We start from the raw sequence: 14,349 nt of genomic DNA, 5'->3' as shown, positions 1-14,349 counted from the left end.
CTATAATGAAAATCATGGCATTGCTGCACTGGAAAGCTGTGTTTTCTCTAACTGCAATTCTTAGGTAACACACAAAAAGGAAGTTGGAAAGACTTGCCAAATGCTTTTGTACCTAGAGTTTGCACATCTCTCATCATTGCAAGTTCACTTGTCATACATTACTTTGGAATCTCTACCCAATATTTAACTCACTTGCACACTTCCCCTTGCCTAACTTCACTTCCTTTCTGATGAGATGCTTGGAAAGCCTCACTGCCTTGGAAGCAAACAAGGCAAAAGAAACTGTAATAATAAATCTCCAGTACCCAAGTAGGCAGGCAAATGTTCATCTATTAAAATACATAGTCCACAGCAGCTCATTCTGGTCATACCTGTTCTAAATTTAAAATAATTTATTTTCTGGTAAGTGACACTTTTTATATCTTAAAACAATAAAACAGAGGTTAGCAACTGACCCAAACGGAAGGTTCTGCCTGACTCCACAGTGCCCTACTTGAGTTCTCCTCATAGTTGAGATGAGGGATGGGCTTGAACAGGGAAAATGGAGGTTTGATCCAGTTTGTAGTTCATGAGGTCCCACAAACTGGGATGAACCTCCCCCAATTCATGAGCTGGTTCAGTTTGTGGATCTTCCCTTCCTCCTTTCTGCTGGCTGCAGCTCTCTGAAGCCAGCAGAATAGAAGGGGGGGGGGGGAGATCTTGCAAAAGCTGTGTGTGAATAATGTGTGAGCATAAACGGTGGTGAAGTTCACCACTTGAGCGTCACACAGCCAGGGTGCCCACTTGCAAAAGCCATTTAAAGGGAACGTTCCTTTAAATGCCTTCTCAGTTTGTTTGTGAGTTTTGCAGCTGTGGTAGTACAGCTTGCAACAACCACTTAAAGAGATCCCCTTAAATGGTTTTGCAAATGCCTTGCCACCAGAGCCAGCGTGTCTGCTGATGTGAACCATAGGAACCCACCTGGAAAGTTCATGTGGTTCATGAGGGCAGGATGGCACGAACCGAGGTTCACAAACCACAAACTGGGCCCAGTTTCTCATGAGCTTTAGTTTGCACTTCAGTTCATGCTGATCTCTTGTTCAGATACAACAATTTGAAACAACAGCATGCAAGGGAAAAGGGTAGATGAAACAGAATAATAATGGATAATTACTAGGAAGGGGCTTTAAATGTTATGTCATTACTCTGCAATCTGAAAGCAGTGGGAAAACAATGATCCTATGTAACTATAGTTCTCTTCCTCCCTACAGGGGAGGAAAAGGAAAGAAAATGAGATAGTAGGTAACTGCTGGTTAGCTTCAAAATAGTCTTCCAGCAAAAGTAACTGCTGCTCCAGGGCCATGCATACAAATATTTTTAGAAACCAGGTATAATTTGAGAACCCAATATACTCAGCATTAAAGGTAATATCAAGGTCAGATAAGCATAAATGGATTTCAGCACTGAATATCAATCCAGAGCACCATACTCAAATGTTTTATTCTACACTAATTATCTGCACTGGGTTTAAGGCATCTGGAAAGCAGATTTTTTTTGGGGGGGGGCATACTTCCCCACAGCATTATAGTGCATTTGTGCACTTCCTTGGATTTCCCTGGCTTTTCTCCTATCTTTTTCAAAACTGCTTTGCTGCAAAGTTTTGGATAAGATCACAATAAAGTCTGGATGGCTGTTGTGGTGGGAAAGTTTGTATTTTCTACTTTCTGTGGCATATATTTCCTGCCCCATCCTTGGCGCTGCCATTTCCTCCACCCCATTGGGGGAGGGAGCTTTGTATGCTTAAAAATGTAATCAAATATCATTGTAGAAATACAACATATAGTAACTTGTGTGTCAGGTTCTCTGAATTCCCAGCTTTCATTTCTTAAAAAGTAATTCCCTATCCCCTTTCATTGAGTAGAAGGGGAAATATCTCTGCCATGAAAGGGGATAAGTACTTTAAAAAAAAAAGCTGGTAATTAAGAGGTCCTGAAACACAAATTATTATATCAATGTTCAACTGCAAATTTAAGGCCTCAGTAGCTGGGTGGTGGGGGGATGATTGCTGCTGGGGGACTGTGGCAAGGAAACCTGCCATGTGGAAGCACTGTTCTTGCATCGCTGTACCTTGTTTGTTCAAGTAATGTTGTCATGTCCTCCCTTCAATTGCAAGGGATGAGATACCAAATTATTGTATGCCCCTATCATATTTTATCCTCAAACAGTCCTGTAAGCTCGATCAGGTCAAGTAATAGTATGCCCACTCAATAAAATTACAGCTAATGAACCTGAAGATTTGAGAGACCCCCCAACTGACTTGCTTTTTTTGTTTGTTTTAACTTTATATGTGGCTTTATAATTGAGTTAAACAGGCTAAATAATAAGAATACAAACAACTTCAAAGGGAGCTAATTAATAAGGTTTTTTTATGTCTTGCATATACTGAGCCTGAAAAGATGCTGTTGCAATCATCCTCAAAAATTCCACCTCTCCTTCAGGGCTCTGAACCAATCCTTGTAATTTTGCCTTCATTAATTCCAAATGATTGTCAGCCAATCAGAACCCAGAGAACTCCACTGGATGGGAGCCAGGGAGCCAGCTTCAGTTTAAGAAGGGTGGAGAATCACTTTTTTCTTTGGTTAAGGGTTTTGTGACCCTGGATAGGGGTGTCAGATTAGCCAGGCTTTTACTTGGCTTTTAGTTAGGATTTGGGGTTGATTTAGTGATGCAAACTTGCTTTAGTGTGACAAATAAGCATCATGTTATGGGCCCGTTGTTCCTAGCATACGTGCACAGGTTCTCTGGAAAGGAGCTCTGTGTGGCAAGAGAGCAGTCTTGAACCTGGTGAGGTAACCTACCTAGAGAAAGGGGAATCAAATCTCCCTGCAGGATTTATTTACTTGAGCTTCAGCTACAAAGCGGTAACTCTCATTGGGGGCAGAGGAGGGCGAAGCTGAGAGTCAGTTTTACTTTATATATTGAAGCCATCCGCACAAAGCATTTACCACCTATTAAATACTGTTAAATAAACCTTTGTTGTTCATCTCTGTCTAGTCTGATATCTAAGAAAAAATGATTCCTATTTACCTCACAAATAAATACAGTCTTGGTCTAGCAGGTCTCCAAAGAAGAGACCTTTCAGGAGCACATGGCTTACACATTACACCAATCCTTTAATCAAAGCTTGTATTCCCCTTTCTATTTGACTGTGGGTGGTTGGGGTTTAAAGAATCTAGAGAGGCCAGAGCAGGGGGCTGGACATTCTTCAGTCCAGAAGGCAGCTACCTCAGAGCCTCCCCCCATCATCCCATAACCACCACAGATGCCTTTGAGAATAAAATTAAAATAAGAGGAGGAACATGCAACCCAACATGCATTTGTCCCAAGCAAAACCTGTTTTAATTGGCAGTCCACCTCCTATTGAAATCAAGTGTTCCTGTTAATGCGTAGATTGTTATAAGACACAGTGCACCCAGTCTGCAATCTTTTACTGTAGTGCATGCATGCATCAGTGTCAATGATTTACACAGAGTTTGCCATGTGTTAAACTTACAGCGGTACACAACTATAAATAAAAGTGTAGCACCAATATTTTTCAAAAAAACAAATGCTGAGCTGTAAACTGCTTTGACAATGTTTTCCTTAAACAGGTTCTATATTAAAAATATATCTCAAATTGTTATTTACATGTCCTACTTTTCTTCACATTTCTGGGATACTTGAAACTAAACTAAGCTGAGGAATCTGCTTAAATAAAAAGAACAAAAGGCATTACTCAATAAAATCTAATAAAAAGCATCGAGTGTATTTAAAAAACCCCAAAATTTTGCCTTTCCTCCTGTGGGATATCTCAGGGGTTGAGGTGGGGGTTCTTTACAGTAGTTCTAAGAGTATCAGCTGTATGATATAGGAGAAAAGTGGGGAATACATGAAATAAAATAATTTTTTAAAAAATGATACAACTGATAAATCCTGATGTGATTGGTCATGTAAATAATCTCATCAGAATTTATTAGTTATATCATTTATAGTGTTTTTAATACACTATTAAAATCGATGACATTACAACTTCCATTTTAAAAATCAGTGTTTTAGAACAGGTAATAACTATCTGGTTCAAAAAGTGCCATGAGTTTTGGTTCAAAAAGTATCATGCCCCACCAGGTATTCAAATTCCACCCACTTGACATATTCTGCTCAGTTTAAGGAGGACTCCTTCTTGGAAGAGCCAGCTGCTGTGCTGTAGAGATCTGACTGCTGAACTACTATTTGCAAGAACCAGTTTTAAAAACCCAGCCAACAACAAATCTCACTGTGTCACACCTTCACAGCCCAACTTGGTCCCCCAAGGACAGGCTGTAAAAGGTTGCCCAGTCAGAGACTGGGAAGAAGAAACATCTTCTGATGAGGGGGATGGAATTAACTCCAAATCCATGCCCCGCAAATATACTAAATGTTGGCGCAATAAGGAAATGAGTCTTTGCTGTTGGGTTCAGATGTTATCATACGTTGTAATCTTCTTGCTGATTTCTGGGTTTGATCATATTTTGTACTCTGCCTTCTGATTGACTAAGAAAGGGTTTTTTTAAAAAATATACCATACTTGTAATCAGCCTTGGGTCACAGTGAGAAAAGCAGGCTATACATGAAAATAATAATATATACAGTGGCCAGCATGCAAACTGAGCATAGAGAAGTGGGAGACATAACATGTTAAAACGAACCCTTTGATGAGAGTTGTACTGTACATATTCCCAGAGGAAGATCTGTAAGACAGGTGACAGTGGGACTGGCACACATGGGCATGAGAAAGGGAGTTGACTCGGTCAGGTTCCTTGGACAGATGGTATAAAAGTCGTCTAAATAATAACTTGACAGGTGCACATAACACCCAGCTAAGAGAAATCCATTTGGTGTTTGGATGAAGTCTTTTGATGGGCTGTACACATGCACAGAGGGCAGAGTGAACACACGAAGCATGCAGGGACAAGCATTTGTATACACCGGCCATACTGAATATTTTTGCTTTTTTCTCTGTCACATGATAGGATACTGTGGAATGAAGTGACATCAGCCCTGTCTGCTCAACAAAAAACATAGATTTCTGCACCCAAATTATGCTTAGCATGGAAATGGCTCAATAGGGCAGTGGCTGTCATTGCATTAGTGATGTAGTGATTTTTACTTTTGACTGCTGAGGCTGGAGGATATTCACAGAGGTGGCTGAATAGAGCCTGCCCTTCCCACTTTGTTCTTTCAAGGAGGTCTTCCATCCAAATACTTGTCAGGGTTGGCCCTGCTCAGCTTCCAAGATCTGACAAGATTAGGCTTGCCTGGGCTATCCAGGTCAAGGAGCAAATTCAAGCTTTGTGCTTTTCAATTCCCCACAATTCATCTGTTTTTGAAAATGTTTATCAGTGCATGGAGGGGGGGAGCAAATAGTTAGCCTTGCCTAAGGTGCCAAACAGGCTAGATCTGGCCCTGTGTACTATATACACAGCCAGTGTGTTGTACCCATGTTGGAAATCTAGCGCCACCAGATTATCACTGACAACACGTACACAGTGGCAATTTTAATATTGCAGTCCTCATTTCCCTAATTTTATCTCATTGGAACTGTATTTATGACTGCTGAAATAAAAATATCACCAATCGTGTCAGGTCAAGAGATGAGCCCAGATTAAAAATAATAACGTGATAAATCTATGAAAGCAACTAACATGATGTGCAATTCCTACCGCCACAAATACAATCTAATGATCAAACCAGTGATGAAAACTGTTATTACAGTCATCAGCCATCTGCCTTTCTACAGCTGAGCAGAAGAACTTTTAAAAACCTATGGAAAGGGGGTGGCTGCTAAGAACAAACAACAACAACAATAAATAATCTTTTTTAAAAGATCAATATCATATTTCTAACCTGGTCTCCAAAGTCCTCTGGGAACTTCCACAAAACCACAGGATCTGTAAATAATTGACAGACAGCATTAATCAAAGGCAAAAGAACAGAGAATTATAGCAGAGTACATTAATATTAAAGAGGGTCAATGTCACTTCAGGCTCACAGACAGGTACAAAAAGTTATTCAAAACTAAGTTGCTGGATTATTCAAAAGGTGCTGGATTATAGATAGATAGACAGACAGACAGACAGATATAATTAAACCCCCAGCGCATTTGTTAACACAACCATCAAAAGTTATTCTACGCTAGATTATTTTTGCCTTTTAAAACTGCATTTTAACCCTATGGATCCTTTGACATACTGTTAAAGGACTTACTCCAGCAGGCAAAAAATTGTAAGGAAATTGGAAATAGAAGTAACTACAAAGTCCTAGTTCAAGCCCATGTAATTATTCTCAGTCCCCCACCTAATAAACATTTGGGATTTACAACTGCCGATTAAGAATACCATGGAACACAGCACGTTTGACATATACTGTGTTCGTTACAATGAAGTGAACTTTACGTTAACTAACAAAATAAGCAAAGTAGCATCTCCTTAAAGAATGTGTTTCTCAAAGCTGCCCTAGCATTTATTTTTTATAAAACTTTTAAACAAGTTGTTTCAGGGACAGCCAATGGGAATCCTCAGAAGTTATTTTAACTGCCCACTGATCAAATTTGAACAGCTCTATCAAATTTAAACTGAAAAATTCAATTCCATGGATGTGCTCCACTGGCACCTTTCTCTGGTACAAGACTTCAAGAAGCTTTTCTGCCAGAAGATGGCACTACTATTAGCAGAACTAAGGTTGCCAGGTCTGACTCAGGAAATACCTGGGGACTTTGGGGGTGGAGTGAGGAGCTAAATTATGATAAGCACGACTGTACTCCAAAGGGAGTTCTGGCCATCACATTTAAAGGGGCCATGCTCCTTTTATATGCCTTCCCGTCATTGAAAATAATGGAGGATGAGAGCACTTTCTTTTGGGACTCAAAGAACTGGACCCCTGGTCCAATCTTTTTGAAACCTGGGGGATTTTTTGAGGAGAGGCTATGCTGAAAGTTTGATGCTTCTACCTCAAAAAACAGAGGCCCTCCAGAGACCCACAGATCAATTGTCCATTATGACCTAAGGGGAACCGTCTCCAGAGACATTCAAACCCCAACCCCTGTTTTCTAATTACCCTGAAGCAAGGGGATCCCTTGCCCTCAACTGGGGATTGGCAACCCTAATAGAACAAATTTGTTGGATCTAACCCAACCCTAATAGAACAAATTTGTTGGATCTAACCCAAGGCCTGCTGAAAATTTTGCTCACATTTTCACTCATATAACAATGTTTTTAACTGTATGATTCTACACCCAACCCCTGGGCCACAGACCACTACCAATCACCATGTTTTTTTCATTCTGTACACCAGGCCTCGGATTCAGTGGGAGCTCATAGGAGCACAGCTCCTGCACCTCTCTGACAGTTCCACCTCCTCCTTCCCACCTTGTCCACTGAATAGTAGGTGCAGCTGCATAACAATCCCTGGATAAGTTCCACCACCTTTTTCCCTACCAAACGACCCCTGCTGTACACTATAGACCAACACAGCAAGACACTTTATATGTACTACATATAAGTACTACATGTACATACACAGCAGGACCCCTTATATGTACTGTATGTACTACACAGCAATATACATTATAGTGCCTGAGTGCATGTGTTCTGTAACAGCTAGATGTTACTAACTGTATTCTAAGACTGTATAGCAAAATTCATTACTTCCATAAGGTCTAATGAAGCACACCCAGATTCCCAGGTTGGCTCCTATCCGGGCCAGATCACACCAAATCTTGACAAGAGTGCTGTACATGCCTTCCAATCTTACTGTGGGATATAGGACACTAATTATGGCTGAGTTCAGGAAAAAGAGGGAAAAATAATTTGCAACAGAGAGGAGGGAGAGGCACACTACTGATCTCTTAACAATATATTAAACCAATCTATATCAGGCCTTAGCAATAGTGGTTGCAATTCAATTATCCTAATTCCAGGAGAAGAGTGGGATCTTGATCATTCTCCAAACCATTGTATTAAATGGTTTGTATTTGGTTCCATCCTCTTTAAGGTCACATTTATTCTGTACCTAATACAGCTCTGTGGCAAATACAAGAGCTGCAGAGACAAAAAACAAAAGAACACAAGAGGAGAACAAATAATCCTATTCTGCAGCTATGCAATCTCTTGAGAATGAGATCTACAAAGGCTGAATTTACTTTTCCTGGGTGGATTGATTTCTACATATCCATTTGAACTGGCAACATTAGGCCAATTTTATGCTGATTTTATGGGTGAGAGGGTGGGAAATAGCGAGCAGAAAAGACTGTCACCACAGAATATGTGTGATCCACAATACATCTCTTAGTTTACATTTATACAAAATTACAACATCATATGCCTTGATACACCTCAAACTGCATTACCAAAAGCTTTACTTTATAGCCAAGTCTATTTATTTAATCCAAAACAACAATTTTGTACTAAACTCCTACTAAATTATCAAGTGATCATCAAGAAAACTAAAGTATTTGCAAGCACTGACTGCACACAGTGTAATACAACCAAGCATGAATGATGGGTTGGATACAAGATTTGCATGAGATTGATTCTGCTCAGAAATGAATGCTTTTTCAGGCACCCCTCCATCATGCCTGGAACCATTTCCAACTGAGCACCTTTCCTCCAGTTTCCAACTACAGAGGTTGGAGAGAGGGTAGAAAGCCTTACACCAGAGTCTTGCTTAGCTGAAAATCTCCTTCAGAGGGCCCTTTGTTCTCTAGATCAGCGAATTTAAGATGGAATATGGCTGCTGTCTATGCACACTTCCTTGGGGAAAGTAAGTCAGTAGGATTTACTTTTGAGTAAGCATGCCTAAGATTGTTCTGTAGTGATTATTAATACCCACCCTCCTTCTCCATATTTCAGTCCAGAAGTAGAAAGGCTGTAGTACAATAGATGTCCTTTAGTAAGTACTCTACTGCAGGGATCCCCAGCCCCCGGGCCACAGACCAGTACCAATTCGTGGTCTGTTAGCAACCGGGCCACGGAGCAAGGCAGTGGCACCACATCGCCCCTTTCACCTGCCCAGGATCTGAGCAGACAAAAGAGGCAGTACGATCTCACTCCGAGGCTGGGGACGCAGCCTCGGAGTGAGGCAGAGCAGCCCCACCACCCCTTCCACCTGCCCAGGACCAGGTGGACAAAAGAGGCAGTGTGACCTCATTCCAAAGCCCCTTGCAAGAGAGGCAGTCTCAAAGCAAGGTAGAGTAGCCCTGCTGCTCCTTCCACCCACTTGGGACCCAGGCGGATGAAAAAGGCAGTGTGACTTAGCTCCAAAGCTGCCTCCCTTTGCAGGGGAGGCAACCTCAGAGCGACGCCACACCGCCTCTTTCATACACCCAGGTCCCAGGCAGGTGGAAGGGGCAGCGCTGCTACAACCTTCATCTACCCTTCATTTATAGACCCCCACCGATCAACTGAGATGGGGAGGCAGATTGGCCTGGCCATCTAGTGGGGAGGCGGCAGAAACAGCCCCAGTCTCCCCTCCATTTAAAGACTCCCATGGGGGGTAGGGACAGGATGCAGGTGAGGAGGCAGCCTGGGGCAGCAAGAACCCCAGCGCCACCCCCTCCCCCCACACTGATCCATGGAAAAATTGTCTTCCATGAAACCGGTCCCTGGTGCCAAAAAGGTTGGGAGCCACTACTCTACTAGATATTGACATTGATATTGGAGATCAAGATCACCAAAAAATGTCATTATAGATAAATACTAATTTTTATCCTATCCCATTCTGATCATACTTTAAAGCCACTTTAAAGATCATACTTTAAAGATGATCACTGAGATTCAGTTTTGACCCAATACCTGGAAAAACAAGCTCTAACAATGGCCTGAATTAAATGGAAATTTACAATCCACATTCCATTGTTTTTGTAAAGAGCTTCAAGATATATTTTTAAATGCACAAATCAGTTTTGTGTGCAATGGAACATATATTCTACACATAGTGGTCAGCATCAATTAAATCTTGTTCTCATTTTATCAAATTTTTACACCTAAATTAAAATTAATATGTAATATATTCTGCATTATTGTCACGCTCTGCCTCCTCAGGTGGCCCCGCCCCTTGGGTGGCCATAGCTCAGTTGCTCAGGGGGACCTTCCCTCTAGGCAGTGGGGGGCCTCAGACCAGGTGAGAGGCCAGGTTAAGTGCACCTGGTCCCTAGCCACAGTGTCACTGATGGCTCATCTCTCTCTCTGGGCTTCCTCTCTTGGTCAGCATCCAGTCTCCTGCTTCTCCTCTTCCCTTCCTCATTGCCCCCCCCCCGGTCGTTGTCTTCCCTCCCTTTATACCTCTCCCGCTCCCTTGTGGCCTGCCCCTCTCTCCTCCCCTTTGCCCCACCCTCCTCATAAAAGGGAAGGACACCCATGCTGCCTACAGGGTGGGGCCAGGCAGCTGGCACGGAGGCTGTCGGGACCCTCTGGGGCTGGAGGAGATTCCTGGCAGTCAGGCGGAGCCACCACCGCAACCCAGCAGGCCGAACAAACTTGCAGCCAGGCCCAACAGCTTGGGACCACTCCTGTGCTGCGCCCCAGACTGCGGAGCTGCTCAGCATCTTCAGCTGGCCAAGCTGGCACTTGGGTAGGTGTGGGGGCCCCATGGGTCAGTGGCAAGGGGTGGGGGAAGAGTCCCAGCCAGAACCAGTCAGGACAATTATGTTCAGCATTCTCAAAAGTTATAATTTGCCTACAGAAAGGAATACAAACAGTGAAAGAATGGTATATGGTAACTCAGAAAATATTAACTTTACTACAAGTCACTTGCTACCAGTAACTTTATTTATGTAAAATTACACTCTCATGTTTGCAACAGAAGGTCCACAGAGTTTGGATTACTTTAAGATTGCAGTCATTTAATTAGTCAGGCAAATTCCACTGCCTTTAGGGTTAAACCAAGAAATATTTTTTTCCTAAACTTTACCCTAATGAAGAAGTGTAAGTGGGAATGCTAAGATAGACAAAATATAGACAAGAAGCTCTCTTGGCTAGGTCATCTCCCACAATCATGTTATTTGTAGAAAACAAGCGTGCTCACTTTCTAGAAACTGGAAACATCTGCACAGAGCTAATATCCACATCTACTTGCAGCAGCATCTCCATTCATTATATATATATGTAATACAATTTTCCTCCCCATCATTCCAACAGCTGGGGGTTAACTGGAATGCAATGTACACAGGTACCCTCAACAAGTTAGGAAGAAACACAATTTGTTCAGCAGAGCAACACTGACTTCAGAGAGCTGGCACAGTACAAATCTCATTCCTCTTCACCAGCCTTCCTAAAGAAGGCAACTCTCCCTGAGGGCAGGCAGACCATTGGGAGGCTGGAAGAGAGTGTTCTAATTGACCATCAGTAATTTGTTAGAGTTTGGCAAGGATCCATGTGACAGAACATTTCAGATCTGCATTTAGAGTAACTTCAAGTTTTTACCAAAAGCTTTGAGCATAGCCCTAGTCTTCTTGAGTATAGCTACAGAACTGGGGCTAAAAGTTAGGTACTTTATCTGAGAAAGAGCTCTCTGTATCACAACAAAACCACCTCTTCTGCTAGTTCCCCCTTCCCCTCTGTCTCTGAAGCTTCTTTTCTCCTAAACAGGCCAGATCTGACACCCAAAAAGTCATGTGTGGCCAAGAATCCCAGTGTGTTTAGAAATCCCCCGACCCAGAAGCACAGTGTCTTATGGGCATGTTCTAAACTGGATCACAAAATTGCATACTGTCATCTACCCTGGCCTGACAGTTCACCTGCAGCTGAAACAGCTGAGGTCTGGGGACAAGTCAACCATCCATCTCTTTCCCTCCCCTCTGCACTTATTTGTTGTTAAAAGTGGAGGAGATGGAGAAAAAGGCTAAAATAAATGAATTAATTTAAGGACCAAAGAGAAAGAGGTATGAAGTGCTTGTTTCTCAATATTGAAAACACCTAGAACACCTTTTTTCTTTAAAAAAGCACTGTATGTTAGATAATAAATAATTTTCAGACAAGTGAATATGCATACATTGTTTCCCATATGGATTCTCAACAACAGTTATTATTACTGTATCTCAGGTTGGGGGGGGGGAGGCTGTTACTTGTCACTGTGACATCACAGAAACTATTCAAGAGCTGCTCTTCTCATGTGCCCTGAATCACCAGAGAAACTGGGTTGGCATGAACCCATGGTGGGGCAGAAGAAATTTAACTCCTAAACCTCAAGGTGTACAATAACCCCTCCAGTCCTCTAGAACATTATCCAAATTCATCTGCATTAATTGCCACTTTTGTTAATACAATGACTACCATGGTTCCCTTCTGCTCTCAGCCTTCTAAGCAACCTGCGTTTGACAATAGAAACAGATTTGTTCAAATACTATTTTTTGTATCTTCAAGTACTGGCCTCCTGAATCCTACAGAGCATTTCTGTGGACAGAGGGGGTTTATTTTTGCCAATTCTGTGCAGACCTACTTTTCCTGATGTTGTTTCTGGGGGTTCCATGTTACCAAGCAGCATTTGGTGGGGCATTAGGGGCGACAGAAAGAGGGGACAGTGATAAAGTCAATGCATTTTGTTCATGGAAGTCTTCCATGGGATCCAACCCACTGGCTGCCATTCTTTCCTTCTTTATCCCAGGAGGCAGCTAAGGTACAACTTGACCCTAGATGAAGCTAGCATCATCAGGTCTATGAAGTCTGTATCCTGTACAAGATACCTGATAAGAGTATGGCCTGCAATTATTATTATTATTTTGCTCATCCCTCCCCTTTCTTTAAAAAAAAAAACTGGAGAACTGTAAAGCGTGCACACTCTTTTGTAACATTTTGGACAATCCAAATTAAAGATATTACTTGGATTTCCTTTTTGAACTATTTAATAAATCCTTAGATATCTATGACTGTTTAACTAATCCTTAGATATCTAAATTAAAAAATGGGTAGTGATTCCTTTGCGATAACCAAATCCCTTGTGAATGAGCCCTCAAAGATCCCAGATACAGAGTCATGCCAGGCATAGAGCTGGAAAGGAGTTTCCCTTAACTTAGTGCCTACCTTTTGGGCCCATCCTCTCAACTGAAATTAGTTGGTCAAGAGTGGCTAAAAGCCAAGTATTCTGTTTAAATGATCTGTGTTGCCACAGATTATGAGTACACCATGCATAGTACATCTGCTGGAACAAATTCACAATTGTTGAGGCTTCAGCACTTGGCTGGCATCCACTAGAGGACTGTAAAATGCAATTCTAATAGCATACAGTATTTTCCCCACTGATTATACACAAGAACAATCAGTACTTATGACTCCAGCAGCCGGTTAGACAGAATTTTATCTCTTAGTTCACCAGTCCTGAGCCTTTTGCTGTGATTATTTACAATGGCATCAAACAGAATAACCCTTGACTCCGGAAAATCGTTAAGAAAATCAGAATGTTTTCTGACAGATTCTGTATTATATTAATTTAAAAGGAAATAATTCTTATTTAACTAGTATAAAATATTAGCCCAGTCTTTAGCTTAACAAAATGAATATTTTGTGCAATGGTGGAAAGTGCTCTCAAGTCACTAGAAGATTTATGACGACTCCATAGGATTTTCAAGGCAATGCCCACTCTAAAATTGTAGGAACTTACAAATGTAAGAAGAGCCCTTGAATTAGACCAAAGGCCCATCATCTACCAACTTGCTGCCAATTAGGTATCCCAGAAGCCACAATGAAAGCCATCTCTTCCTGTTGCCCCCCCCCCAATCAAATGCCATTCAGAGGCATGCCACTTCTAAACATGGAAGTTCCATCTTGTCATCATGGCCAAACGACACTGATGAACCTATCACCCACAAATGTATCAAATCTTTTAAAACCATTTAAACCAGCAGTCATCGCTGCTAGTAAATTCTGAAATCACAGACTGCAAAAAGAGAGGAAGCAACTCTGGAAAGCAGCTTTAAAATTTTTACGATGGTATAATTTCAACAGGAAACATACTCTTTTTTTAAAAAAATGGACTTGCTAGTGGATAGGAAGACGGAAGCATATCAGATCAACATTTTCCTCTGATCAGTTTCACAGATTTCAAGCAAGAGAATATGGATACATTCAAGTTTAGGTAGGGGTGTTCAGATCTTAGCTCAGCAGGATGAAAGTAGAAAATATTTTAGGAACTGAATGGAAAGCAGCATGCGCAAAGTTGGAGGAAGAAGGCAGGCAGTTGCCAAGTACCTGTAATCAAAAAAAAGAACAAGGGCAAAACAGAGTTGAGAAAAAGTTAATGGAGGAGGGAACAGAGAAAGAGGGAGAGACAGAAAACCTAAAAGAACACTTGCAAACTTTTCTG

The 14,349-nt window shown here is 41.7% G+C and overlaps 1 protein-coding gene across 1 annotated transcript in view; it reads right to left on the bottom strand.

The window, feature by feature from the left end:
* The window catches only part of DENND1B (DENN domain containing 1B), a 272,657-nt gene that overhangs the window by 196,121 nt on the left and 62,187 nt on the right, over positions 1-14,349 (bottom strand). Inside the window, exon 3 of the mRNA XM_060232357.1 lies at positions 5,902-5,945. Coding sequence (XP_060088340.1) covers positions 5,902-5,945 — 44 coding nt within the window. The remainder of the gene's footprint in view (positions 1-5,901; positions 5,946-14,349) is intronic.

The sequence above is a fragment of the Heteronotia binoei genome, chromosome 2, assembly GCF_032191835.1.
Source record: "Heteronotia binoei isolate CCM8104 ecotype False Entrance Well chromosome 2, APGP_CSIRO_Hbin_v1, whole genome shotgun sequence".
Classification (NCBI taxonomy): Eukaryota; Metazoa; Chordata; class Lepidosauria; order Squamata; family Gekkonidae; genus Heteronotia; species Heteronotia binoei.
This window is presented reverse-complemented; position numbering and strand designations above follow the sequence as displayed.